Here is a 26,581-nt window from a genome sequence, read left to right on the forward strand (position 1 = left end):
AGGAGGTATTTAAACGAAGAATTCTCTTGTTTAAGCCTGACAATGCCAAGTGGCATCTGATTCAGATGCAAAATAAACTTGCTCCTTCTGTACCACAGTAGCATTTAAAGTTGAAACACTTTGTGGAGCAGTTTTATGATTGTGGAATTGGACTGAATGGGGTTAACTGAACACTAGATATCGTAACAGAGTACGCTACTGAAACTAGTGAAAAATGCATCTCTGGCAACAGATAACACCCGGTAACAAACCGGATGCAACTCTCTACCCACTTTAAACACACCTTCCTCTGACATGGGCACTGTGCGGCAAAGGTGGAAAGCTACCACTGGAGCTGCAATGCTACATGCAAATTTTACAGTTTTGCTTCACTTTTAACAGGGCATCAGTATTTCATCAGATCACACGTGGCCTTTCCAATTTGACATCTGCTATTCAAAGTCACCAGAATTTACTAACAGAGGAGGCAAATCACTTCCCCATATGTTTTTTTATTAAAATCTGATAACAATGTACTTGAGAGCTCTCAAGTTCTCTATTACTGTATTTGTGTGTCATGAAGACCATAAAAAACCCAGGGAAAATATAAGGCTGTCAAGAATTAAGTTTCATTCTCTGAAGCTATCTGGAAATCTGTATCTTTAGTGGGAAGTTAGAGATTCTCTCACTGTAGTAAGTTGACTGTTTTAAGAACATAACTCTCAGAAACCAAAAGGAAAATTTGCTTGCTTTGAGCCTATGCCCAAACCCGAGCCCTTACACCCTCCCGCAGTCGTTAACACTTATTTGAGCTTTGGAGCATTTCACATATGTTTACCATGGATTCTAAAGCACGAAACTAGCACTGTTTTACGAGCAAGTGATCTACACAGGGATAAAACAGAATCCTGGTTTTCATAGGGCTGTATCAAGGTAATCACAATCTTCAAATCTATTTTCTAGGTGTTGAAGTCAACTGAAAAATAAAAATAAGTGGGCAAGAACTCTCCAAGAATGATGTTTTCATTCTCTTTCCTGTTAATGATTTTTCAATGCCACTGCTGTTCATGAATTTCAGAACAGTTTCTGGATCCAGGTTTTGAACAGATGTGGTATTGGCAAAATGTTTCACAGATCCCCCCCTCGTCCCCTTTTTTTCTTTTTTTTTTTAACTAGAGGGAACTAAGCTGTTTATGGCAAGAAATAGGAGGCAGCAAGGGAGATCACAAAAATTAGAAGAGGCTGCTCTCAATTAAGGATCTCCCCAGAGGACTTTTGTTCCTACCAGGTGTTTAGAACAGCTTCTCTTCGCTATTGTTATTAGCTTTCCTCTGAGAGAGGGGCAAAATTTTTCATTTATTTTCTCCACCCATACTAAACAGCACATTAATGCTGAAATATAGATACACAGAAAGAGAAAGTCTTCAAGGGACTCTGGACAAGGGCCCAGTATTACAGCAGGGAACTTTCATAAAGCACCAAAGACAACTGTTCTGAATACAAGTTTTGGAAACTATGATGTAAGTTTTTAAGAACCATGTTCAAAACAAGAAGACTAAGGTAAGAGATCTGGGAGAGCCAGCCTCATGTGGAACCAGACCGTTACCCTCCTCTCTTCAAAACAAAATCACATACTATACAGACTTCAGTACAATAGCTTTTACCATAAAAGCATAGATCTATGTTAGGCTTCAAGGAGGAAAAAAAAAAAAAGAGAGAGAAAAAAAAGAAAAAAAGGAGTCAAGCACTTCTAATTTATTTGGAAAGAAATCCTTCATGTGGACAACCTATTTCAGTAATCCCATTAAAAAACAGCAATATAAAAGCTCAGAAGAATCTTAAGTTTATGCTCATGGAGATACAATGGAGGAAAATGAAGGCTAAAGCCGTCCCATAATTTAACATATTCAGAAAAAAAAATGAGAATTTTATATCTTAAATATCACCAATTTCAAAGATCTCCCCTGATCCAGAGGCAAGACAGTATTGGAAGTAAGAAAACTTATCTGAGAAGAGGCTTGTATGTTAGAAATGCTGTCCGGTATGCGTAATAATGCCAACATTAACTCACATTTCACATTTGACACATATGTAGAAGAACCCTCTCCCCTCTGCTCACAATCAGCCTGGATTTTTGACATTTCTTAAGGACAATATAAATCCACATGAACATTTACTCCATCAGTGAATATGCAATGTAAAGCATTTATCTCATCAATAACCCTCATTTATGTAATCAAAGAATCCTTTGAAAAGCCTATTTTAAACATCAAGTATTCTGGTTTCAAGTCAATGTTTCTACTCTAGCTCCTTGTACCTCACTTTGAGCAAAAAGTTTCCCTGTGTGTGCACGGTGCAGCCATAGCGTGACTGACTTCAGGAAAACATGCTACTGCTCTGCAAGGGAATGTGTTCTCCTACGTAAATAACATTTCCAAGATGAAAACTGAGACCTCATAGAAATATACTCTTGAGCATCTCACCTGCTTCGTCATTTGCCAAACACAGTCAATGAACTGAAGGAAAATGGGAGATCTGTCTGCATCAGCATGATCATCATCTCCATGTCCCACACGCTGAAAGTCAAAACAAACTTTTCATTTCAGTCTAGTGTATTTACAGCACTATCCCAACACTTTAAAGCTGAGTAACTCTTAAATATGTTCCAATGATGAACAAGACAAGCAAATCTTCCATAATGCTAACCTATATTTCTCAACTACTAAAAATGCATCCCAATATTCACTTACGGACATGCCTTTGCGGTTGAGCAGAGCTGGAAAGACACTTGTTCAACAAAGCTGTGCCAGTTGTTTCCCCGTCTTTCACTGCACAGCCATTTCTTTCTACCAGTGGGTCAAACTGGTAGGTATTTTGTAAGACTGTACTGAAACAACGATTATTCCATATCCACCTGCCATAATTACATGTCATTTCTCCTAAACCATCTTGAGTCAGAGCCCACAAAATGTCATCATAATTTATGTCCTAATTCCCCACTAGCCCATGTGTTAAATAAACACTTCAACCTTAAATCAGAGTAATGGTTCCAGCAATTTTACCTTCTAGACACGTTAATTGTTTTCCTTGTTTCTCCATTCATAAGATTGTTAAAGATGAAGCAATGTGTTACAATCCCTCTTCCTCATAAAAAAGTCACGTGATTTTTTTTAACCATTATGTTCAAGCCACTTAATTCTAATTTACTTTATATTATACCTCACACACAGATTTCCTGTTAAAAATGAACAGGTCACAATTCTCTGACACGCTCACGCCATTAAAAGGAGGACACCAGAGAAAATAACTAAAATGCAGCAGAGTACTGTGAGAAAACACGCTATTCAAAATAAAAGTCTTGAAGGTAACAAATTGCACGCCAAATCTTTCAGCTTACCATTGCAAACCGGTGTCCAAAACTTATCCATTCTTTCTCTATAAGAACTTCAAACCCCTTGATAGTCCTGTAATAGCTGTCCAGCATAAGCATAGCCAGCGCAGTCAGCTGGGCAGTTCGATCCCAACCGTCGCTGCAATGTACCACCACAGATGTTTTACCAGATTCAATTTTATCCGCAATTCTTACTGCTCCGGCAAGAAGCATCTTAAATAAACAAAAACAAATAAACAAGCATATTAAATACTAACAACAACAAAAAAGGTTATTATTTTATACTCTTAAGCTTAATATATTTTAAAATTTCAGATCAATCATCTGGACCGCATCGCTTTAAATTAGAGGTTTCCAAACGGTGGTATATATACTCCTAGAGGTACAAAAACTGTGCACTCTTGTTGTCCAGGAGAGATTTCTTACCAGCTCTCCATTATTAGCAGCACACAGCAAAAGAACCTGGGATCTCTTCCCTAAATTAAATCTGAAATTCTGGATGATGATGAAAAGATGCAAATACTGTAACCTGTTCCAAAGGCTGAAGGTTCAATGTTTTCAAAGTTCATTTTCACAGTAATCAATCACTCTTTCTTCCTCAGCTTTCAGTTCTCAACTACTAAGTTTAGAGAAAGGGACAAACTATCCAGCTAATCTAAATCAAAACACAATCCAAAAAACCCCAGAAACCCCTGGCTGGGAGCCTGTGCTGATTTTGTTGGTGCATGAAGTATACCTTGTATTCAGGCCATGAGCAGACCATTAATAGCGTGGATTCAGAAGCATGCTGGAGAGCAAAGGACAGAGATGATACCGGACTGAGATCACCTGTGTGAACTTGTTATTCTTCTCCCCTACAAAAAAAACCTCTCTTGTTCTCTTACGCTGCTCTGTATTTTTTAAAACCTAGAAAAATCTCTCTCCTCCGAAGATCTGTCTCTGTAACATGACCTATCATGGCACTGAAAAATATGTGAAAAAAACCAACCAGTAGAATAGAACCACAGGAGAAATTCTTATTCTGCATTCCAACAAGAGAGAATGGAATCTTGCAAAATACTTGTGTTTTTCCCTTCCCAGGCATGTAAAAACATCTTCTGGGAAGTAGGAAAGCCAGCATCCACGGGAGAAGCTGTGCACAAGACCAGTCTTCAGAGCTATTTCAAGAACCATGCTTCAGAGACCATTGTCATTGATTACGTCTTTCATTGATCATATATCTTTTATGGTAAAACTGAAGGATGCGAGGATGGAAATATCAGGAAACAATACAAAAGCTTCTATGGGAGAATAGAGCTTGTGGCCTGAACTAGTTAATTGACAATTACTTCAGTTACAAAGTTCTACTGCTCTAAAAAACTGTAAATATTAAAAGAGTTTGGTCTTCAATAAAAGGAAAAGAACTAATCTATATAAGGTACAGGTATGCAATAGCTTGCTCTAAATTGTCCTAAAGAGAACACAGATGCCTCTGAAGGAGGACAGCTGAAACTAAAAGGATAGAAGGAAGATACAGGCAATAGGCAGAGAATGGGAGACAGAAAACAGAGTCACTATTAATTCAGTAAATATCTGTGGAGCAGGTGAAGCATTTTATCCTACTTCAGACAAAAGCCTTTAGAAAACAGCTTCCTCCACGAGCTATTATTATTCTTTATAGATGTTTCAAAACTTAGCAACCACCACAGAATTTCATTTAGGGCTCCAAATGAATAACTGGCTTTGGATTGCTTTAGAAAATGAGAAATGGTTTAAAAATAATTAACAGCACAAGTTCTACCCTGAAAGACAGAAAACACCCTGGAGGGCATGAGGAAACATCCTGGGTGTGCAAAAAGCACCAAGTGACTCTACTCCTGTGGTCACTACTGTCTTCACACACACAGAATGTTACTGGTGCCTCCCCAGATGCTCCTGGGCCATCTTCAAAGTGCTGTGTGTGCCCAGTGCTAGGAAGGTGAATTTCCAGTAACGCATCACATTGAACTGGGACACAATCACACTGGTTTGAGACCAGGAAACAGAAGATGCGTTAGAGTAAAGCTGTGGACTTGTGAATTGCTATTACAAGCCAAATCAAATAGGCAAGGAAGGCATGCATGTCTTGGATAACAGCACAAGGAGATACCATCAACACTGTTAACACTGTAATGGCAGCTTTTAAGAAAACAGGCTGCAGTTTGTGCTCTCAATATTGTAATGTGAAGTATCATGTAAGGGACAGAATGTTACATGTGTGTCAACTCTTTAAAATAATTTGTATGACATTTCAAATTGCTGTGTTATTGTGATCTGTGGAACAGTGGTATCAAGGTCCACTTCTGGCACTGGCTAAGCCCAGGAACCCAGCTGAAGTCAATGCCAATGAATGGTGACCACTGGCCCAAACACTTTTAAAAGGCCCACTTTTAAAAACAGATTATTGTATTTAAGGCCAGGCTGATAAGAAAAGGTTTCCAGATACTCAGATTCCCAAAGCTGTTTGACATAATCCAACTTGAAAAGAACAAGAAATTAAACTGTTCCCAAAAGATCATCAAATTTGTTTAATTCTCAATTTAAGTGTTTGCTCCCTCTGCTGGTTCTCCTGCAGCAGTTAGCAAGCACTAGTTAATAGGAGAGTAAAACTAATGAACAACCCCAAACATGTTTTGCATGAGCGACATTTGAGCCAGTTGCTAATAAACCAAATTCCACTCCATCCATATTCATCATAAGCAGGGGAGTGAATGTGGTATGAAATAATCTATTCTAAAAGCATTTCAGAGGTTAGTGAAACAAACTGTAAAACTGAGCGTGGTAGTGATTTATTTCAATATTATGTTAAATCATGGAGCAGATTATAACCCAGTAGAGCACTGACTACAAACAGCCCATGAAAATGTAGGTGCCCGACACATGAACACCAACATTGCACTGAAGGAGGGAAGGATGAGAAAGACTGCAGAATTTACAGTCAAGTCCTTCTGGCAGTTGTTCAAATATAATCTGAAGTTCCCAGGGCATTCTTCCAAAAAGCAGGGATAACCCTGGACTGCTCACAAACATTCCCTCTCAAGAAAATAAAACATTGTCCAACACTCACTACGATACTGTGCTATCAGGAATTAACTCATTACCAACCAACACATAAAACTGGAAATACAGAGTTATTATGGAATGCTTAAAATGCTATGTTCTAAGTGACCATTTAAAAATTAAGCTTTTTTACAAGATTATTCTGATCAAAGCAACGTGCTTAAATCTATACATTATTTTTGTAATATTTTCATAAATGCAAATTAAAAACATGGCTTAAAAAAACAACTGATTTTTCTCATGAAAAGTATTTTACCCTTATATATTCCAGCCAATGCGTGGAGTCCACATTTGATAACCACCGAGTCTCATCAATCGTAGGATAAACTATTTCTTTAAGTTTACGCAGGGATTCTCTCATTACATGTATATTATGAATTTCCAGGAAGACCAGCTCTGCATTTGGGTAGGCACTTTCACTTTCGTATCCTCCACCTTTTGCCTGTCATTCAAAAAGTAAAAACAGACGAAGAAAAGAACATGTACAGGACTTCAGTATAAAGTCGAGAGAGTTATTTTGGTCAGGTTTCAGGATTTTCTGAGAGAATGGATTATTTTAGCACTAATAAGAACATACTTTTGGCTTTTGTTTTTCTAAGAAGCACTAGGGTATTTTTTTTTAGGTGAAAGAAATTCTAATTGTAATAGCCTACATCTGATAATACATCTATATACCTTCCCCTTTTTACTACTGAAACCTTTGGTCTTCTGTGGGCTTTACTGCATCATTTCTCAGCTACGTCTTCAAGCTGCCTTCAATTCTTGCTGGCCTTTCCAAACTGCTACAAGCAACTTCCTTCCCATGCACTCTCTAGAGACCCTTTTTAATCTCTTTTCAACACTGAGTTCTCCTCATCCTCATCTCTTACTCAATCTTCAGCCTTGGAATAAAGACAGAACTGCTAATGCTGGTGATGGTACCAACCTACCTTGTTTGTATCTGCAACACTATTCTGTCTGGCATCAAAGATGATGAGTTTATGTGACTGAGCGTTGGCATCCATTATTGTCTGCAAATATTTTTCATCTTCTTTGCAACGCTTATCATTTGGGCCTACCGATGGCTGACTGCACCGTGTTATTGTTGCTTGGCTCTCAGGATGAATCCAGGATAACACCTGGAATAAAAGAAAATTATTTTAGTTCACTATATTACTATAAAAGCTGCAGGCCAGACTGCAATTAGACAACCACACTACCTATGTGACATTATTTCCTGGCAAATGAACAAATGCAAATTTAAGGACAAGCTGCTGCAAAACCATATTGACAGCACACTAGCACCACTCATTCCAAATCTGAGTTTGAAATACAAAGTGATTCTAAACATCTTCGCTTTTATTTTTAATAAAAACTAAGCCTGCTACTGCATCTTACTAATCAGGAAAAAAAAAGAACAATGGAGGCAAAAAACAATGCTTCCATTTGGAAGTCTATGGACCCGCACACTACCTTGCTAAGCAGATCTACAGCATGAAAACTGTCACCATCTAACATATTTAAATGGGTTCTTAGGCTACCTGCAAAATTTGTCTATTCTCAAGAAAACTGCTATGGCTGTAACACATTCCACACCAAATCAGAACACAAGCTAATATGTGAATTAGCATCAGATATCATTGTGGCCTAGAAGTGTTACCTCCAAACAAAAATGTAGCACACAGCACAACAACCAAGCAACTAGACTCACATTTGATTTGCTCCCTTCAGTTCTAAACCCATCGAGCGTAATTCTTCTTTCTTTGCACCCCCCTCTGTCCCCCTTTTCAGGAAGGAAGACAGCCCACTGTTATTTTAAAAAAAGCCTAAAAGAACTCTGACAATTTCTTATAAGCTACAGATTTGTAGAGCACTCATATCTCCTTGTAAAAGTTTCACTTACTGGAACTCTGCCTTTTGCTCTAAACGCTGCCACTTTTGAAAGGTCATCATCCTTTACGCTGGTTGGCACAACAAGAATAGCAGGATAAGTATCACAAAGCTCATAGGTGCTGTTAATTTTGGATATTTTCCAACTCTCATTGGGCAAGCCCTGTATGGAAGCAAAACATTTTTGTATTTTTGAGGTTAGACTTTTACATACCTGAGTTTGGGGTGATGAAAAATTTTATATGCTACATACTTTTTTGAAAAAAAGTGTGCCCACATGCTTCTTCTAAATAAGCTATAAACTTTAGGTCTTCATATTGAACCATAAACCAAAACACTGAAAGTCTTTCCTATTTATTATCTTTAAAATTTATATGCAAAATAACGATTTGAATAGGCTGCACAGTCAGGTAAAAAGTGATCATAGAGTAAAATAAGAATACCTTTCCAACTAAGAAACTGCAGACTTAAAATGACAAACTATGGTTACTCTTCTGTTTAATGCTTCTTATTCAAAACCAAATTTTTATAAAGCCTATATTTTCTAGAAACGGGACTTGGAAAATGTGTATTTAAGAATGCATGTTAAGACAGACCAATTTGTTCAAGTGCTCAGCACCTGCTATCTCCATCAACTTCAGCAGGCACTCAACACTCTCAAAGTCAGGCCACTTGCATTTTATTGTCTAAACATGAGACCTAAACTCTGTATGTAGCTAGAGCTGAAAAATTTGAGTTTAATACCTTTTTTCTTGTTTAAATGGCTCTGGGGGAGACGGAGAAGAAAATAATACACCAAGTACTTCTATAACTTACCTGCCTCTTATATTCTGCCATTGGATCATACGCTTTCCAGCCGTTAACAGCAAACTTTTCTTTATAGCTGAATGCAAAAAGAGGCTAAAGAAAACAAGCAAAGGCATAAATTACCATCTGATGGGCTATACGCAGAATAAGCTCCAAAACAGTGAACCTTGTAATAATTCAAATGTAACACTTCTAAAACTCTTTAACAGCAGACATAAAACCTTCCGTCAACACTGGACAACACTGCTAGAAGGAAAATGAAAGACAGTTTCCTCTTTCAAGTAGATGCTATATAATTAACAAAATCAAGATAGGAAACAGCCAGAGAGAGTTGAAGTTATTTGCCTGTGATCATCAATGGCAAAGCAAGATGAGAAAATTGGTCTCCTACCTCCCAACCAGTTCTCTACCCATACAAGCAAATGAAATGGCATTCTGCAGCTAACTAATAATAAGACTAATTGCACCTATTTGTTGTTTTAGACAGAACTTCTAGACTGAAGTATCCACTGCAGAAAATAAGAGTCAATACATACATATTTTTAATGAGCAACTTCAGGCAAACCTAGATCTCAAGGCTTATGTACAAATTAACTAACTTCACTGATAGCAGCACATAGCAGAATGTTTTACGAATTAATGCAAAAAGGTAACAGGGTCAGAGTAGTCTGCATCCTCTGTAACAGATTCTATGAATCTACATTTCAATGCTTGTTATACAGCCCTTGTATTTCCCCGACTACTCTTTCCAAAAAGAGGAGAGCGGGTGACAGCTTTCTCTACATCTTAAGACTCACCAGCCCATTAGAAACAGGAAATGCGCGTGTTACAAGGTTTTCAAAAATCTCCAATCTGTTTTGCTCTTCCTGTTTATAGGCCAGCCGCAAGTTTCTCATATCCTGTCAAAAATAAGTCACACTATTTTACTCTATGATAAATTAAAAGGAAAAAAAAAGGCAGTTAAAAGAAATTTGATTGAAGGAAGGCATATGTGTCGCACTAAGTCACTGACATTATCCCACCCACATTAGAACAGAGTTCTGTAAGCATTCGTATCAGATGACTAGGATCATCACTAGAGTTGCTAGATACCATAAAAACAGCCATTTTTCTTTTGAATTCACTCTCGGAACAAAAGGCAGAAGTGTTTAAGACTGCAAGTATCATAAGAGGAATCGAAACATATTATCTAAATGAGGCGCGGTTCAAATATGGGGAACTGATGAGACAAAAACCAGCACGTGCATGCAGATTCCTCTTACAGAAAAATGAAATGAAAATACGTTAATATGAATAAATCTCTACCATGCCATACCTTGCAAACTATTTCGATACCACACGAGTTGTCTCCGTGGCTCTGTACTCCAATTTTTTCAACTCTACTTATGACTCCAAGGGGCACATCAACAACAAAAGGTGGATCCTGAAATTTGTATATGAAACAAATGAATTCTGCTACATTAGGAGGAATACAAACTAATATTATTCATGTATGTTTCACTACAGTCAGCTATACTTCCTGTTTAATAGATTGCTGTGGAACATCATATTTCACTTACACTGAATGTGTCACTTTCTGAAATCTACTTCAGTAACATTTCCTACCCGAAACAATATGCAGATAGATAGCGAAGTCTTACCCTTTCAACACTTTTGATATACATTCTGAAGTCCGTCACTGTTAGTGTGCCACTGACTGCTCCCATAAATGGACAGATATACATAACATCCTTAGCTGGAAAACAGACCAATTAAAACTTTGGTTTACTATTATAGATTTGTTCCATAAAAATCTATTTCCACTTAAATAGCAAGATTTTTGCAGTTCCATAGCGCTTTGATGCTTGACCTCTATAGGAAAGCCTACTCTTCAGATGCTGGCAGGACTGAAAGAGCTGTCTTTATCTCAGCAATGAAAACACGCAAATTCCTCAGTCCCGCCACTGCTCAGCAAGTGCTGTGCAGCTGGGGCCGGGCGCAGGCAGCCCGTGCCGCAGGCAGGGCAGGCAGGTAACAAAGCACCCTGCTGGGACTCAGCTGCAGGCACCGCTGGTCCCTGCCCTGAGGTGTAAAGCACCCACACTCGCCTCAGAAAGAGAGAATCCAAGTGGGGAATTACTGATGTGTACACAGTTGACCTCCAAGTTGTATGCCCACAGCTTCGTTTTCACTTTTATTTGAAAGACCTGGTATTCTTTTCTAGCCGTGTACTGTACTGCTAATACAGAGCTTGTTGTCAGAGGCCAAAGTGAAATACATCTCATTAAGAACTGAAAACCAAGTTTTGCATAACTTCATCTTCTTTGCTATCATAATTTTGAGGCCTTTGAGTCTACAAAGTATCGTTAGCATCCCCAAGCAGAAATACAATCCATACACCTATATGGAACAAACTAACCCTTAAAAAAAAAAAATTATCTATGTGGAGCGAGGAATCCTCTGGAACTGATTTCTCTTCCCTACATTTGGATTTAAAAGGCAAAGAAAAGAAATCCACATCAAATCAGCTAATCTAAAGTGGCGTTAAATTAACGTAACAAAAGTCAAAAGGAAATAATATTCTGTTTTTAAATAAATACATTAGTGATTTAATAGTATTCAGTGTAGTACTTAATAGTATGCTTACCAATAACTTTGATTGATTCTCCAGGAAAAAGTGGAGCCTCTTCCATCTGTGCTAGTTTGTTTCCATCCCGCAGTGCCTGGCAGAAATCCAAAACCATGAGTAAATCTCACTTTCCGTCTGTACTACATCCATACATTCTGATGCAAAGTGCTTTTACTACCAGATTACTGGAACACAAGAGTGTATCTTTTTTTACAAGGCACAACTGTATTAAACAGTACCACAGTGAAAAAAAAAAAAAGACCCAAAGACAAAACTTGGTATTATAAATATTACACAGACATACATGTTAGTAACATATTAGGAATAAAGCGTTTAGGCAGCAATTAGTTTCACATGCTAGCTACATATAGCATACAAAAATATGAACAATGAGATCAGCCCAAATTTATAATTAATAATTTGTTAGTCTTTTGCTAAATGCAGGTGTCATTTTGGGTATTTTACCTAATTGAGAACATTTTAAAGCTCATTAGATTTCTTTGTTTTCTTAATGTTGTTTATTTAATATTTGAGTATTTTCATCTGAGGGAACTATATGGCAGATGCTTTATTCATTTAACATTTTAACTTTGTATTTTTGGTAGCAAGAAGTCTGAAGCACCCCACAATGCCCTATTTCAATCAATACCCTACTGAGAGTGCCACAGGTTATGAAGAGGTCCATTATAGGAATTTCGTATCCAGAAGATCAGATTAAGAACGAAGTAATAATGAATTATAGAAGAACAATTAGCAATTTTAAAATAAGGGCCAGTTCCATAAATTTTCATTTCTGTAAATGGCTTCATTCCTGAATGATACTCGACTGACCCTTTGGGTCCTTCGTTGGCGGCCAAGATTTACAATGTACTAAAGATTTTAATTAAGAATGAAAGGGTTTGTGGGACTTTTAAGGACCACGTGAGAAAGTGATCTCTCTCAGGTCAACATGATGAGATATTAAGGTTTCAATTTTTTACATCCTGAAGTGAGAATAAATATGTTACAGTAAACAAGTAACTCTTCCCTTGTACTACAGCTCTGATCCACATACAAATAATTGGTAGGATCTATTTGCCTCCAAACTACCCCAAGCCCTCACTATTAAATAATTTCTAAAGATATTTAAATTGATCTCTGGCTTTAGATTTTCATGGAAACTAACAGAATTTTATGTTCAGAGCCCAACTGCAAAAGAAGATGGTGTGGAGAGAATTAGCCAATACTTACAAACTTAGAAGGACAGACGGATGTGCTCTGGCAGATAGGGGCTTACGTGCAGGATTACATTCTAGACTACATGACATTACACAAAAACCCTACCTAGCACATCACCAGTTAACACACTGAATGCTTTCTATGGATTCTCTCGCACGAGGAATAGAAGATTTCTATGTACTGTACAAGTACTAATAGATAGTACCTTGCTACACAGTTAATGAATGAAAGATGAGTAAAACTTGCCACCTGATCAGGTTCTGCTTCAGAATGATAGCCATTGTGTCCATCCTGAATCTCCTGCATTGCATGAGGCAGCAGTAGGGCAAGAGAGAAGTAACAGGAAAAAACATGCAGACAACAGGTGAAAGGACAGAATCTTTTCTTTTTTGTTTGCCTTTTTTTTTTTCCCTTTCCTTAAAAAGACAGTATGTACTTTAACTCCAGTTTAGCTATTCAAAATCTTCCACTCCTGGCACAAACTACTTTCCACGGAAAGGAATCCAAGCTATTAGCACTAGCCTTTTAATGTTATTTGGCACAACACCAAACGAAAAATTTACTCCCTTTTTCACAGAAGAGTCAGTGCTGGTAGCTAAGAACATAAAAGTACGTACTGTCTTTTTAAGACAAACAACCTTACAGTGAAGAAAATGAATTCAAAGTATGCCACATGCTTATCAATAGAAGAATTTGAGTCCAGCTTGCAATGGTAGCATTAGGGGAAAACTCATGCAATCTTTCGTGGAGAGAATAGGTCGACATCAAATAGAAGTATCTAGACAATTGAAAAAACGCTTCACTGTGAGGAACATGTTTTAATTGAACTTTCAAGTTTTATGGTTTCACATATTTTTCCAGCAACTTCTGTGTTATTGCTGGAAACCTAGTCAGTAACTTTATAGAACCTAAAATTACTCCTCATGGCATAATATGCAAACAATTCACATTTTTTATGTTAATTTATTTTTGCATCATATTGGCAGCAAATCCTGAATATTAATTAAATCTCTTTAATAAGCATAAGGTCCCTCTGCACTCCAGAGAGAAGCACAAATGTCACTGGGTCATATGAAGTCATTGTTTTAATATATTCAGCCAAATTTGTTCTTCCATCTTCTTCCTTTATTAACTGGAGAGAAGTTGTGTTCATGACAGTCTATTATTGCCAGTTCACAAGCAAAGAACTTCTTACTTGATAGGCTGTAAAACCAGCCTCATTCTAAATTTACAAATGTTTGCTAAAGTCAATTTTTCTTTGTACCGTATTTCTACAGAACCCTCAAAAAAGAAAAACTTTGAAGAAGTACTTCAGATATCTTCAGATCATTTGAACTCTAAAAGAGTTTAAAAAGTTATAATTAATTAAAAAACCCTTTCAAATTATAAAGGACTCCTAACATTTATGTATTGGTGGAATTCTGTTAAATAGAAATTACTAAAATTTCAGACCATAAAAATGTTGTTTCCGAAATTAACACAAAGCAGATATTGTGATCTCTGGACGAAAACCAGAACAACAACAAGCAAATACACCAAAAGATTTTAAATAAATGAAAGAGAGAGAAGCACAGCAGATCATTCAAAGATCAAAGCCTTTACAAAGAACTATGAAAAACTGAACGAAACCAATCAATTTTTGTTACTCAACCCAGACCAATTATTTCAAGAGCTATCTATTTAAAAAAAAAAAGATCAACTTGTGGATTTTTATGATTGGACTAAACACATCATTTCTAAATATGTAAACAACGGATGAGATAAAGAAGTCATTCAGACTTCATCTCTTGGTTTGAGACTGAACAAGAGGTCTTTGTTTGAATAAAAGCGTTAGACACATTTCATGAACAATGTCAGAACACTATCCAGATCATTTCTCACTCCATAAATGTTACTAAGAGAGAGGGACAAGAAAACAAGGCATGCCCTTTTTATATCTCCAACGAACAATGGGCAAGACCTAGTCTCAAAATTATCATTAAAAAGATGCAGGTCATTGCACCAGTGTCTAACTTCAAACCTAACTTTCAATCCTACTACAGGGTGGTAACAATTAAGATAAAACATATACAAAGGCAAGCATGAATTGGTACCTTATTTAAATAAGATAGACAAAGACATAACGCTTTTACCACTAATGTTCCTTAGCATAGACAACGTAACACATTAGAGCTGCTAATACAGTAGTCTGTAGTCCGAAGCATGTAAGCCTCAGTTGCAAGCATCCATTTTGTCAAAATTAATGTAATAAAACTGAAGTTAGTATTGCACATTCATAACATAATTTAAAAATACTGCTCTCTTACACATTGACTTTTATTGCTCACGAAAACATTGTAATGTATATAAAGCATTTCTATGGCAAAGAAGCTGTTGCACTGCATAGCAAAATGGTCTGACTGGTTCATAAAAACCATTAATGAAGTAAAGAAGAACGCTCGACACACCAAGATCTCACACAGCACAAAAGACAAACAGGTAGGAGGCCGTTTTACTGCTAGCCAAAGGTAATCTTACCCGTATAACAGGCCTCCTGTACACCTGTTAGTTAAAATATAAAACGTTATCCAACGGAACACAGAGATTTGATTTCTTAAAGATATGATATCTTACTTCATCAGACTTTCATAAAAACTCTACTTCCAAACATTTTAATTATAGCTGGATTTTGAAAGAAGAAAACAACACTATGCAGATCTAGTAGCTCGCATTTGCAGAACTGTTTTTGGTCTAAAAACAATCTAGCCACTTCATTTTAGTGATGAAACGGATGCCAAGCTCTTTTGAAACATTCATTCCTAATCACCCTTTTATCCAGTTACAATGTGCCATTGTGAAAAGAGAAGAAAGAGCCCGGTAATCCTTCTAGGTGGAAGACAATAAGCCTGCAATAACAGCCATGAAGTATAACCACCATATCTTTTAGATTCAAATGGCAAAACAAGGATAGTGACAACTCTTTTCAATTTATTTCTCAAGGTGTCTATATTCAGCTACTATAATCTAAGCAATTTTCATTTATATGAACCCCTCATTCAAGAATGCTCTCCCGGCAGAGAGTATGTCAGAGAAGACACGCGCAGCAGAGGTCAAACTCAGAGAGAGTTCGTGAGATGACGTTGCTGCGGGGTTTAGCAAGCAAGAGCTTGCTCGGTGCTCTCCAGTTCTGATGATTTCATTTGCAGCCCCTTTGCTTCCCTTTGATTCCCCCCTCCCCTAAATTACATTCTGGCAAGGTAAATTACCCAGAGTAACACGAGTAACACCATTGGATACAAGAATTGATATATCTACCTGTTTTTGCAAACATATTGATTGAAATATTTAAAAAAGGATGAAAGAAAGAATAAAGCAGTGAGTTCCTGGTAAATCCAGCATAAAGCAACAGATCTGCCTCATCAATTCCAGAAGCAAACACACGCATCTGGCCCTACCTGAAGTTTCTGAGTTGTTGTAAGATAGTCTCTAAATGCAGCAATTCGAGGTAATCAAAGGTAACGAAGATCCAGAAAACTGATCAGCGTGCATCGAAAGGGAAAGTTGTCTCAAAGGGAAACGGAGTTATAAATGGGCACTATCTTTTTTGCATGTGAATGCCACAGTAATACCAAATACACCCAGCCTGTTAGTGGTACTGACTAAGCAACTAATCGTACCACTGAACTCCTGCAGAAGCTAAGTGCAAAGGAAACCCTCTCCTAAAGCACAGACACCACTTCACAAGATACTGGTCCTGAACGTAACTAAAGATATTCTAGGATAAAAAATATTCTAGGATACACAAATATGGTATTTCAAATCACAGCAATGCAATGATGCCAAACACAATTTATACACAAAAATTCTGAGTACCACCAGGCTTAAATTTTTTTCTTTCATTTCTAAGAAATGGAGAATGAAGTAGAATTTTAATTAGGCTTTAAAAGACTTATTCCTGCTAAATAACATCCAAGACGAGTTTGGTATAGACAAGGAGGTTATTTAGCATTAAAAAATGCTCTTTCTTCCAGAGGAATGTGTTCCAACTCAGAGATAAACTGAAAACCAAGCTTACACACTTGGATTTTACTAAAATGAAGTCCTTGACCTACAGGGCAAATACAACATCGACAGCTGTAATGCAAGGTTTCCCACAATGTTTTATCAAAGATGTTAGCCTTGACCTGAAGTAAGCATTTGCAATTCAGCTGCCATAGCACGGAAGAGCTACACTTCTTTATAAGTATAAGCTGCTGACTGTGCCAATAGTGTGAAACTCTGTGAGGTGATTTTTTAAGTAGACTACGGTCAAAAATATTTTGTGTATTTATCTTCAGGCTTGGGCTGAACCTGACCTGCTGTCACAGATTTAAAATAAGCTGTTTCTGGACAACAAACTTTTTAAACACAAAGCATATTAGAAAATAATTTAAAATCTAGTTTAAAAAAAAAAACCCAAACAAAAAAGATAAAATCTTCATTTGGCCGTACTGCATGAAGACCTTGAAACTGTTTCAAATCTAGGAAGAAAAATGGATCTGGATAGCAGCAGCCTGGGTTTCTTAAAGGGACTTGAAGCACAGGTGACTTTTGTCAATTTGTAAGAGAAGGAAAACTGCATATGCTCCACTCCTGACAGTTCAGTTGGCTGGCTGCACGCAGGAAACAACAAATGAGCATGGAAGAATAGGGGTAAAAAAGCGTAATGGAACCCATCAGGTAAACCATACTGTGCAGTCACTACCTTAGTGACAAAAATGTTGCTGGGAGGGAATGAAAAAGGTGATTTTTTTGTTTGTTTGTTTGATGTTAAATTCTCTGTCTCTGGTGAAACCCCAGGAAAAATGATAGTCATTTATGTTCTTTGCATGGTAACAAAGACATGTGCATTTATTTTTTTGTGAAATCTGGAGAGCTCAATTCTGTACTCTGAATGACATACACTAGAAACAATTTCAACCTGTAACTATTCACCTACTTTACCAAAATTTTTTTATGTAGTAATGAAAAGAAAAGACAACTCACTTTTGGCATTTTATTCAAAACATTGACTTCTAATTTTCCTTTCACCTCTCTCTCAGTCTTTATTCTGTAGACTTCAATGCCACTATTCTAAATACGGAGGAAAACACAAAGCCGATTCAAGAGACTCCTACACATAATGAGATGTTTCTAGTTCTGAAACATTCAGTGATCACTTAAGTACTTACCACCTGACCGTCAAGGTAGTAAGGACTTGCCTGACCATTCCCTCTTTCGTATTAAACAAATCAATGCATTCCTCAAGTCACTTACCCTGTAGTCTCTGGACACACCTTCTGACGGGACAGACCCTGAAATCTGACTAGAAATGGTTGCAGCTATCAGCTGTTTACACCATTCCACGTGGGATCCAGTCGGGCTACAAAAACAGAATATTTCAAATTATTTAGCAGTAATTCAAAATGTACATCGAGAATAGCACAGCAACTGAGCATATCCAGAAAACAAGACCATAAATGATCACTAACGTCACAAAAATTAGCCTGCTTTGTGGGCAGAACACGACAATGTCACTGATCAAATTAGGGAAAAGAATTTTACTAGATATTATCAGAGAAGTAGAGCTGTCAGTAGGTTAAAAGCGAGGTTAGGGTCCTAGGAACTTATAAAAATGTTGGTTTCCTTATCCAGTGTGATTTTTTCATCATTCGCACATTTTTTTCTTAAAGCCATCTATGGAATGAATTTGGTCAAGTTAAAGGAAACTCCTTAAACTTTCCTTAATGTTATTTTCTGATTATTCAGTAAATCCTCAAAATTAAATTACTTTATGCTAGTATTTAAAATTTAAACTATGCTAGTATGGTATTCCATATTAATATTAAATGTAGAAAATACATGTTTTCTAAAGGGTAACTTCTAGTTAGCCAGATTTTTTTTTCCTATTCATAAAAAAATCTGAATTCATAGAATAATCTTCAGAAGGGGCCTTCCCATGCCACAGCAAGGAATTCTGCAGCGTGGGGTGTTTCTAAGAACCCTAAATACAAGGCAACTGAACAGCAGAATCACACTAGAGAACACACTTGAGAACAGTCGCCTGAACTAGTGGTGCTTACAAATAACACAGCATTGAGAGTGAGAAGCAATTACACAGTGTGTTGCCAGCCTCCTTGATGTGCACTATGTCTGCTTCGAAACATGCCAGTGTCTGATGAGAAACTGGGAATGCCACAGGGAACCGTTCCCTGAGTGCCACAGCAGCCTCAGCTCATGCCTTAGATAAATGCCATTTCTTCAAACTCTTCTACAGATTTAATGCTTGTTCAGAAGTCAAAAACAGAAAGAAAACTGTAATTCATTTTTAGAATTCATTCCTAAACGAGCTTTGGATTCTGTGAGTATCCTGTGACATTGAAGTGAGTAACTACATACGCATAGCCAGCACCCACCAGGTGCACCACAACTTGGACATTAAGGGGGTGGGATAATGACATAAGATGACCAATTACTACTTAACTAGAGGTCTTTTCTTACATTAACTCTGCTAGGATAGGTAGATATAAGGTGAAGACACATGCAACAACTTCATACCTAAAACTAACGCTCTTTCAGAACTTTTAAGTAGTTTCAGAAGCTTTCTCCCCACCTGCAAAATTCTGCACAGTATGAGATGACAAAATGTTGGTTTGCACTAAAACGCATCTATTATATTCTTGCTTGAATAATGAAGATACTCTCTCAGGTTAGTGCTGAACTCAAGCCCAGATTCACTTAGAGAAACTTTTCACCTAAGTTTTGCAAAAGAGTGCATGAGCGAAAGTCCACAGTAATCCTTTTCTGATCTCCTTTATTTCTCCTTCCCTCACGCGTCTTAATTCCAAGTGTATCTCTTTAGGGTTAGCCTAAGTTTGTTTCCAAATAAGCATATACTTGTTAATTAAGAAAATTATTTATTTTCCTATGGCTTATCTTCACCAGGAATCACTACATCAACAAAGTTAATGCCAGCAGGAAAACGAAAGTGAACGCAGGTCCATCTCCTAGGATCAGTGTCTCAGGCTGTGTCAGTGTACCACAGGATGCTGATCACACCGATGTGACTTATCACCGTCTGCCAAGTGGGACACGTACCAGTACACGTCTTTTCATTCTGCCACCTCTGAGGTCATGCACATTAGAGCAGCCTGGTAAACCGTACTAGCAAATAAATAAGTAATATGAGAAACAGACATTACAACTTTTCCAGGGTGGAACAAGATTAAGAGATGAAAGAAAGATGAAAATTACGGCAAGAAAGTACATTAATAAGGAATACAAAGTTGTACATTTGGACATTTGATTCCAGCTTTCACTAGAATGATGTAACACTCCAGCAGGTTGCTCCTAACAGAAAAGAGAGAGGATGTGGAGACTGGAACCTGGCACTGATTCTTCAGTACAGTCTTTTTTCCTTATTTTTCATCTGGGTGACATTTCAGTCAGTTTCTAATCCTTGTTTAGGGATTTCTAAATTCGGGTGTGAAGTCTGCCTCCAGCTGGAGGCTTCCGAAGGGCGGGATAGCCCTGCCAGCGACTGCTGAACCAGGGGCGGTGAGACCCACACCAGGCTCCTGCGCAGCCAGCCCGGCCCGCTGACACCCGCCAGCCCACGGCCACCCAGGCACGAAGCCACCGCACTCATCCAGAGACATGCTAACAGGCGATGCTGCCTCGGGCAGGGACACCTCTGCGGGTGAAATACACGTTTGCATGAAAAAAATAATCTGGAATAAAGTCTTAAAATCTGAGGACGGTCTGTCACTTGCGCTGGCAATGAGGAGGAGCTCCGCACTGCCCAAAAAAACCCCTGGCCAAAATCCTGCAGGCAGCCTCAGCCTTTATGACGTTAATGACGAAAAACACACAACCGCAAGCAGGAAACTTTGACAAGGGCCGGTTCCTCCCCGCGGGAAATCTGCCGTTACCCCGCGCGGTGGCACGGAGACAAACCCCCAGATTCCACTCACGGGGGGCCGCCCGTTCCCGGCCCGCTGTGGGGGCGCGGGCGGGCGGCGGGGAGGCCGCCCCGAGGCCGGGGATGGCGCTCGGCGGAGGCGCGGGCCGAGGGTCGCCCGCCGCCGCCTCCCGGCCCCGCGGGGAGCGCAGGCCGCAGTCCCCCCTCTCCCGCCGCCGCCCCTTCGCCGCCGGCTGCGCTCACCTGTCCAGCGTCTCCGTGCTGGCCTGCCGCGACCCGGCCCCCGCCGCCGCGGCCCCCGCCGCCCGCACGGCTCGCCGGCTCACTCCACCGCCCTCCACCGCCGGCCCAGCCGCCGCCGCCGCCCGCTCCATGTTTCCGGCCGCCGGCGGGACTGGCTGCCCCGCGGGGATGGCGGACCCCCGCCCCTCCGCGGCGGCCCACCCCCCAGGCCCGGCCCGGCCCTGCCGTCTCAGCCCGGCCCGCTGGGGCCCCGGCGGCGGCCGAGAGCTGTCACCTGGCGGCGGCGCTTACCCACAGGCCTCCGCGCCGCCGGGAGGGCGGGCAGCGGCCCCGCGCGGCGGGGGAAGGCCCGGCCGCCGGGGGCTGGGGGGAGAGGGGCCTGCGGGGCCAGCCCCCTCGGGCCTCAGCAGTCACGGAAACACGCATTAAAACGTCCTCCGGAGGCAAAGGGTTTAAAACCGACATCTTTATTTTTTTTTCCCCTTCACGCACATACACGGCAGGCGATGGAAAGCGCTGCCCCCGCGTCACAGTTACACCCAGCTCCAGAGCGGCCCTGGGGTATCCAACACTGGTAGTTAAGGAGCAGCAAGGAGTACATGAGATTGCAGGTCAGTTATAAAAACCTTTTTTTTTTCTCCTCAAGCATGACACAAAATGCTCACTGCGAGACAAAAAAAACTGCACTCAAGGCAAAGTTTAAAAATACATCAAAAGGAGGTAGTACGCAAATCATTCCTAGGGTATACCCATAACAGTGATGCTGGGGTGGATAAGGCATAAGCAAATAAAGAAGGCATTCAACAAATAAACTTTCTAAATAAGTAACTGAAGCCCAGCACAAAAACTGGGTTATTTTCTGGGGTCAGTGGAAGTAAGAATACAGAGAGGAAAAAACTAAAACAGCAGTCCAAGATGGATATTTCGTACTGGATATTGGGCGTTTACAGCTGTTGATGTTCACATCCCAGCCCTGCTTTTTCCCCCCTCCTGGAGAAGGCGCTCAGGGCCTGGAACTCTCCTTCTCCACCTCAAAGGCCTCCCCAGGTTTGCTGTGGGCAGTGACCAGGGGACGCGTACGTGCGTGCCCTGCACTGCCCAAGGACTACCCAGATCATGCAGTCAAGTGGAAAGGAGGAATGTTTTCTGTTAACATTGACCAGTTTGTAATCCTACCCTTCACAACAACTTTGAAGTAGTATTTTCCAGAAAGTACTGGATGAAAAACCACCCCTGCCTTTGCACAATATTGCCATATTAAAACAGAATTAAAACAAGCATCTTATCTGTTGACTTGAAGAAAATCCAAGCCCACACAGAGCTATGTTGGAGAGCTTCAAAGACTGAAATTTGACTGAACCAGTAATATGAAGAATGGTATATATGTAATGAATTAAGTGCAAAAAGATCCTTTCCATCATATTATACTTTCCCAAATGCAATAGTTTATCATGTAGTGTTTACACAGTAAAAACTATTAGATTTTCTGAACTTCTCCACACTGCTCGGAGATGTCACCAATGCATTCAACTCAAATACAGAAACTTTAAATATTCTAATAAAAATAGCTTTTTTTATAAACCACAAGTAAGTAGAAGGCAAATATACCAGAGTATGCATAGCTTTCAAAGTGTAAAGTATATCATGAGCAATTGAGTATCCTTCTTCATTTATCTAATGCAATGCATCAGAATTTACCTTAACAAGTCAAGATTTTTGGGACAATGTTGTTATTTTGGAAACACATACTCAAGAACATTGGCGGGAGAATGAAATTTAGAGGACAAAAATAAGTCATATAAATCACGTGTATTTAGAACACACATGCTGTATGCTCTAAGCTTCCCTGAAAAAAATAGTGCAATTCAGTGTATATACTGAATTAAATCAAGAGGCGGTATATTTTTATTCCTTTGAAAAAATACTGTTCTAAAAATATTCAGATGTCCTCTAAACTTTGACTTACTTTATGGAACTATAGCTTTAAATTTAGTTTTCATATGCAAAATATTTACACTTTATAAACTTGCAGAATTTCTAATAAACTATATTATATATACTTACACAAAACTTAATTTATATATAATCCTATTATATCTTGCAAATCAAAACTCACCACATGTACAATAATTTACAATGACAAAAGCCTCAAGCATCAAAACATCTCCTTTAAAATAACAATATTAGCTAGAGTCCTCTACAGATTCTGAATTGCAATATTTCCTGGATTGCCTGAATATCATTAAACTTCTGAGAATATGGAAAGTTTTCATTAAATATCAAGTAGCAAGGTTTGTGCTGTCATAAGAAATACTTGCAGCTGTTTAAAAAAATACCTGAAAAGAACCAATTAAAGTTTTACAAGAAGCCTCTGAAACAAAGGCTTGAAACTAGAATTCACTGCAAGGTTCAATGTAAGTGCACACATTATATGCAAATCTTGTATACTAAAGCCCCTTAAATACTTAAGAATAAATTTGCTGAACAAAAGTTAAATTAAACAGTAAGCTATAAACGTACAAGTTTTTAGCAGTATTTGTAACTGAAAAATTTTGCCTACTTTGGTATAAAAGCTCCTTTAAACAGGCACATTGACTTTTAGAAGACTAACACAAGCGTTGATAACTATGGCTACTGCTGGATATTTAAGCAATGTCTCTGTGGGTCTGTTTTTAATTATATAAACCTTCTTTAGAACCCTTTTATTCTGTATTAATCCAAAGAACTAGTATTGCCAACAGTGATCATTTCTAATATACTTTAGTGCTGAAGAGTTAGCCAAAACAGGACTTCTCAGAATCCAGTACAGTTGTCATTTGTTTTTAAAAAAAGAAAAATATCAATTTACAATAAAAAAATAGATTTTTTTTTTTGTTTTTATATCTACTGAGCTATTTGAACTTTTTAATTAGAAGCATATCGGTGAAATCCCTTCCATAGTTTTGTTTATTTTGAAAAAGCAAAATTTGGAAATCTCAGGTAACCAGAAAATTTCAATGATTCTCTCTGAAATCTTACAATAGAATTTATTTTTTGTCTCATGAACTCCATAAATGTATTCCTAACAGGAATACACACATACCTAATTTTACACAATGTGAATATTCCTATTACCATTAATGTGTTTATTCACGACATGTAAGACTGAGCATGAATTTCCATACAGGAAGATGACCTACAATGTAATAAATTAAAGCGCTCTTATGAAAACAATAAATCAATTTCATTTCAATTGTACCAGACTTTCAAAAATAACCCTTAAAGCCCTCCATAACAAGAAGTTGATTAATAATGTTCCCAGTCCACAGGTTCTGAAAGGCACATAATTGAAGAATTGGTTTTGTTTGTTTTGAAGTCCTCCTCAAATGAAGACAGTCTAAATTAATTTGTGTTAGGATAGTCTAATGTAAGGCATTAAAATATTCCTCTTTATGCTATAGATCTATGTTAAGCACCACTTGCTATTACAGTATAGAATGAAGCCAATGTGTTCTTCAAAAATGTGTTTGTACTTGGGACATCATTTGTGAGGGAGATGCTGATGAGGCTGACGAATTGGATATCTTAGAATTATTTGTGATCTGTAGTTCTTCAAGTCTCCTCATATAATCATCACGTAACGCAAGGAGCTCCATGTAACGCTGCTCCACTGGATTTGGCTGCTAGAAAGAGATCTATGTTAGTCTTATCGCTTTAGTCCAACTACTTCTACACAGTTAGGCTGCTGTAGTATTTGCATTTTCCTGGCATCACTCAGTATTCGTAGTTTCCAACATACGTTAACAAGTTGTAGCTAAACAGAAATATTTATTTCTATAATGCAAGAGCCCTCTGCCTTCCAGTTGTTCTCATCCAAAGAAAATCTTTACACAAAACAGTTCTTCCTACCTCAATAAAATCAGACAGCGCTTCCTGGAGCATATGGATTTTATTTTCTTATTACCTAATATTGCGTGGAAGATAGATGTGAACACCTTGTCCGAAGCTTTTCTCTTCCCGACTTACTAAAAGGTTTTAGATTCCAGGTCAGATGTCTCATCATCTTCCCTAAAAACAGTGTTTAGCCAGACTGATGATTTCAACTACACCAATCAGGTTAAGATGAAATCCATGTCTTCACATTAAATAACTTCCCTTACTGATGAAATTTACTTCCGTTTTTAATAGTAAATTTGCAACTTTGTGTAACTAAACAAACGAAATTAAATGCAAAACTTTATTGGTGAATTCTGTAAGTTAACCTGAATGTGTTTAAAATCAACTGCCCCAGCTTTTAGGAGATTACTCACAGAAACAGCATTTTAACTGTTTCTATTTTAAGCTTAGTGGCCTTTTTCAAATAGAGTAATGAAACAAATGGAAAAGAAACATTACAAATGTCCAAAGCAGATACAAAGCCTAAGGTTACCTTCAGCTGTATATACCTGTTGAGAAGTTGCTGCTGTTTCACAGTTAACTACCTGTAGTTGAAAGCTATTAGCAGTACAGTGTCAGGAGCAAAACCAGCACTCTTAGGTGCACCACTCCCTATGCACCCCAGATGAGGGTGGCGATGAATGTTGAGGCAGCTGTGGAAGCTGGATCAATGACTGAATGTAGTTACTAAGGTGATCAGAGATGTAGGGCTAATGATGTGGCTAGTGACAGACCAGACCAGGCTTTTAAGTAATGTCACTAAGAAAGGTCATCGGAAAACTGGTTTGGGCCACATGTCCACTAGTCAGTCGCTTAAGTCAAGATGAAGTGTAAGTTCCATGTGCAGCAAAAAAATTTGTTGCATTTTTTTATATAAAAATGGTGAAAATGAAGGACGAGTAGCAGCAGTATAGAAGATTATCACATAAGTTTGCATTTCTAATAAGAAACTCCTGCCAAAAACCTTTCCTGAATAATGGCAAAGCGCATTTTTAAGTAGATTTACAGCTAATTTGCATGCCCTATAATCCTTCACTTTCTAAAATAAATCTTTGGATTCAGCTTTTGCAAAATGCCCTCATCTTTCACAGCAAGCAACAAAAGCTTTAAAACTAGAACTTCAAATTAAAACTGGCAACGTACTTGTATGAAAATATAGCAAACTGTCTGGCTTTCTTACAGCCTCTAAAACGTTGTAAATAAAACAGGAGATCAGCTGCGGAAAAGGAAGGGCATTGCTTGAAAGCTCCTGTTTCGTTCCAGGGGCTGGATTGTGAAGACTGTTTCTGTCAAAAAAATCACTCCTCTAGCTTCTACTCAAAACTCCACAACTTGTTAAGAAGGACAAATAAATCATTGTACACTATCTTTACTTGCTACATTGCTGAGATTTCTAGAAAGATTGTAACAAACATCCAGTGTCCATATATTAAACATTAAAAGCACAAAACTGAACTATGTGTAATTTGATAAAAAGCTTTTCTGGGCTTCCAGTCTGATCTACTTGTATAATTTTCAATAACAGCTTTCATCAAACGGTTACAGTGTAAACAAT

At 38.4% G+C, this 26,581-nt stretch overlaps 2 protein-coding genes across 6 annotated transcripts in view; both read right to left on the bottom strand.

Annotated features, from left to right (window-relative positions):
- MTMR1 (myotubularin related protein 1) overlaps positions 1-21,271 on the bottom strand; it is a 39,213-nt gene extending 17,942 nt beyond the window's left edge. The window contains exons 1-13 of one of the 2 annotated variants that reach the window (XM_054215491.1): positions 21,112-21,271; positions 18,225-18,330; positions 15,468-15,491; positions 11,751-11,826; positions 10,765-10,859; positions 10,440-10,547; positions 9,922-10,023; positions 9,134-9,217; positions 8,331-8,480; positions 7,378-7,566; positions 6,705-6,890; positions 3,377-3,583; positions 2,463-2,555 (exon numbers count right to left, since the gene is read on the bottom strand). In XM_054215491.1, the coding sequence (XP_054071466.1) occupies positions 2,463-2,555; positions 3,377-3,583; positions 6,705-6,890; positions 7,378-7,566; positions 8,331-8,480; positions 9,134-9,217; positions 9,922-10,023; positions 10,440-10,547; positions 10,765-10,859; positions 11,751-11,826; positions 15,468-15,491; positions 18,225-18,330; positions 21,112-21,242 (1,551 nt within the window). In that variant the 5' untranslated portion in view covers positions 21,243-21,271. The remainder of the gene's footprint in view (positions 1-2,462; positions 2,556-3,376; positions 3,584-6,704; positions 6,891-7,377; positions 7,567-8,330; positions 8,481-9,133; positions 9,218-9,921; positions 10,024-10,439; positions 10,548-10,764; positions 10,860-11,750; positions 11,827-15,467; positions 15,492-18,224; positions 18,331-21,111) is intronic. The other variant, XM_054215492.1, reaches the window with a different exon arrangement.
- A 291-nt stretch (positions 21,272-21,562) lies between these two features.
- Positions 21,563-26,581, bottom strand: part of MTM1 (myotubularin 1) — a 46,319-nt gene continuing 41,300 nt past the window's right edge. For 3 of the 4 annotated variants that reach the window (XM_054215497.1, XM_054215494.1, XM_054215495.1), the window contains one exon: positions 21,563-24,773. In XM_054215497.1, the coding sequence (XP_054071472.1) occupies positions 24,606-24,773 (168 nt within the window). In that variant the 3' untranslated portion in view covers positions 21,563-24,605. The remainder of the gene's footprint in view (positions 24,774-26,581) is intronic. The other variant, XM_054215496.1, reaches the window with a different exon arrangement.

The sequence above is a fragment of the Rissa tridactyla genome, chromosome 9, assembly GCF_028500815.1.
Source record: "Rissa tridactyla isolate bRisTri1 chromosome 9, bRisTri1.patW.cur.20221130, whole genome shotgun sequence".
Lineage (NCBI taxonomy): Eukaryota > Metazoa > Chordata > Aves > Charadriiformes > Laridae > Rissa > Rissa tridactyla.